This window comes from Dromiciops gliroides, chromosome 3 (assembly GCF_019393635.1).
Source record: "Dromiciops gliroides isolate mDroGli1 chromosome 3, mDroGli1.pri, whole genome shotgun sequence".
Classification (NCBI taxonomy): Eukaryota; Metazoa; Chordata; class Mammalia; order Microbiotheria; family Microbiotheriidae; genus Dromiciops; species Dromiciops gliroides.
In genome coordinates, this window is record NC_057863.1 from 455,959,395 (window position 1) to 455,962,464 (window position 3,070).

At 34.8% G+C, this 3,070-nt stretch overlaps 1 protein-coding gene across 1 annotated transcript; it reads right to left on the reverse strand.

The window, feature by feature from the left end:
- Window positions 1-294: 294 nt before the first annotated feature.
- Window positions 295-782, reverse strand: LOC122751789 (40S ribosomal protein S19-like). Its single transcript, XM_043998949.1, has one exon. The coding sequence runs from the start codon at window positions 774-776 to the stop codon at window positions 348-350; it is 429 nt and encodes a 142-aa protein (XP_043854884.1). The 5' UTR covers window positions 777-782; the 3' UTR covers window positions 295-347.
- Window positions 783-3,070: the final 2,288 nt, after the last annotated feature.

Sequence of the window (3,070 nt, forward strand, 5' to 3'; positions counted from 1 at the left end):
TACAAATATTTTTGGCATATGTATTCTTTTCTTTTGGGGTATAGGCTTAGTAGTGAAATCATAGTTCAAAAAAGATACAGAGTTTAGTAACTTGAGGTATACTCCAAATTACTTTCCAAAATGCCCTTTCTGATTCACAGCTTTACTAACAATGCACTAATGTGTCTGTTTTCCTATAGTCCCTCTAATATTTAAAATTTTCTATTTTTGTGAAATTTTTCCAGTTTGATGAATGTGAGATAGAATCTCAGAATTGTGTTAATTTTCATTTTTCAGATTATTAGTTACAGACCATTTTTTTTTTTAATGAACAAGGCAATTTATTAGTGAATCCGGTGTGGTCTGTCCTAATGTTTCTTGTTGGCAGCAGCCAGCTGTCCGGCGATTCTGTCCAGGTCTCTCCGTCCCTGAGGTGTCAGCTTCCCGCCCCCATCCTGGTCCTTTTCCACCATCTTGAGGCCTTCCAGGGCCTGCAGGACCCCCGGGGCCACGCTCTTGGAGCCTCTGCTGAAGTGACTGGGCATGACCCTGTTGCGCTGGCGCCTGCCGTAGATCTTGGTCATGGATCCCACCCCTGCCCCGCCTCGGAGGTACAAGTGGTGGGCAGCCCGGGTGTAGAACCAGTTCTCATCATAGGGTGCCAGCTCCTTGTGTTTGGCCAGCTTCACCGTGACCACCCATTCGGGGACTTTCAGCTTCCCTGACTTTTTCAGGAAGGCAGCCAGGGCCCAGACGAACTCCTGCTGGTTCACGTCCTTCACCGTGACTCTGGGCATCGTGCGGGCTCCGCGCGGCCAGCCAAGGGAAAGGGGGAAATGGACGACCATTTTTTTATATGATTACTGATAGCTTAGATTTCTTCCTTAGAAAATTGCTTTTTCATCGACAATTTGTATATTAGAAAATGACTTATTCTTATAAATTTGAATCAGTTCTTTATATATCTTGGGAATAGGATATTTTTCATAGATGTGATAAATAGATTTTCTTTCAGTTACCTACTTTCCTTTTAGTTTTAGCTGCATTGGGTTTGTTTGTACAAAAACCTTTTAATTTTATATAATCAAAATTATGAATTTTGTCTTGTGATCTTCTCTATCTCTTGTTCAACAATTCTTCCCTTATCAAAAGACCTGAAAGGTAATTTATTCCTTGTTCTTCTAATTTGTTTATGATTTATTTATATTGTTTTATATCTGTCATATATCCATTTGGAATGTAAAATATTGGGTTTTAACTATTTTTTTCCAGACTGCTTTTTAGTTTTCACTGCAGTTTTTGTCAAATAGTGAGTTCTAACCCCAGTAACTGCAGTCTTTGGTTTCATAAATTCTAGGCTACTGTTTTTATTTGCCTCAGTTTGTTATGCATCTAAACACTTTCATTGATAGACTTCTTTATTTCTTCACCAGTAGCAAATCATTTTGGTGATTATAGCTTTCTAGCATAGTCTGTAACCAGGTACTGCTAGGCCCCCTTCCCATTTTTTCATTATTTCCTTAGAGATTATTGACTTTTCCTCCCGATGAATTTTTGCTATTACTTTGTCTAGCCTCATAATATAATTATTTGGTAGTTTGATTAGGATGGCAATGAATAAGTAAATTAAGTTAGGTAGTATTGTCATCATTATTTTGGCTTGCTTTAACCTATCATCCATTATTATTTCTCCAAATATTTAGGTCTATCTTTGTTTAAACAGTGTTTTATAAATGTATTTTCATATAGTTCCCCCATGGATAGATTCCCAAATATTTTATATATCTATATTTATTTTAAAACCAATTTCTCACCATGTCTCTTTCTGTTCAGTTTTGTTGGCAAGATACAGAAATGTTGAGCATTTATGTGGATTTATTTTATATCCAGCAATTTGCATAAGTTTTAATTATTTCAATTAGTTTTTTAGTTGACTTTAAGTTCTGTAAGTAAACTGTCATGCTATCTATCTATAAAAAGTCATAGTTTCCTCTTTGACTGTACTTATTATTTCAATTTATTTTTTCTTGTCTTGTTGCTATAACCAGAATTTCTAACACTGTTATATAGTAGTGTTGATAATAGATATCTTTGCTTTACCCTCAATCTTTCTAGAAAGGCCACTAGTTTACATATAAAGCTGTCTTTGAGTTTTAGTTAGATACTACTTATATTATGGAAAGATACATTTATTTCTATATTTCTTATTTTATTAAGCAAAGCAGTTTATATTTTTGGTAAATATTCATGTTTCATTTAAGTTTTTAATTTTATCGGTATATAATTGGGCAAAATATTGTCTAATGATTTGTTTATTTCATCTTCATTTGTTATAAATTCTTTTTATTTTTGGTGCTGGTAATTTGGTTTTCCTCTTTTTAAAAAAAAATAGTTTATGTTGGAGGGGATGTGGGAAAACTGGGATGCTAACCCATTGTTGGTAGAGTTGTAAAAAGATCCAACCATTCTGGAGAACAATTTAGAACCATGCCCAAAGGGCTATAGAACTGTGCATATCCTTGGATCCAGCAATACCACTGTTAGGTTTATCTCCCAAGGATATACGCCAAAAGAGAAAAAGACCTATTTCTACAAAAAAATATTTCTAGCAGCTCTTTTTGTAGTGGCTAAGAATTGGAAATCAAAGGAATGCCCATCAATTGGGGAATGGCTATATAAGCTGTGGTATATAATGGTGATGGAATATTATTGTGCTATAAGAAATGATAAGCAGGATGATTTCAGAAAGGCCTGGAAAAACTTGTATGAACTGATGTATAGTAAAGTGAGCAGAGCTAAGATAAAGTTGTGCATAGTGACAGCAATATTGTTCAGTGAAGAACTGTGAATGACAACTATTCTCAGCAATACCATGATCCAAGACAATACCAAAGGACTAATGATGAAGCATACCATCCACTTCCAAAGAAAGAACTGATATTGAACACAGATTGAAGCATGCTATTTTTCACTTTCTTTCATTTTTTCTCTTATTCAAGTTTTCTTATACAAAATGAATAAAATGGTAATGTTTTACATAATTTAATATGTATAACCTACATCTGATTGCTTACTTACTCTGGCAGGGGAG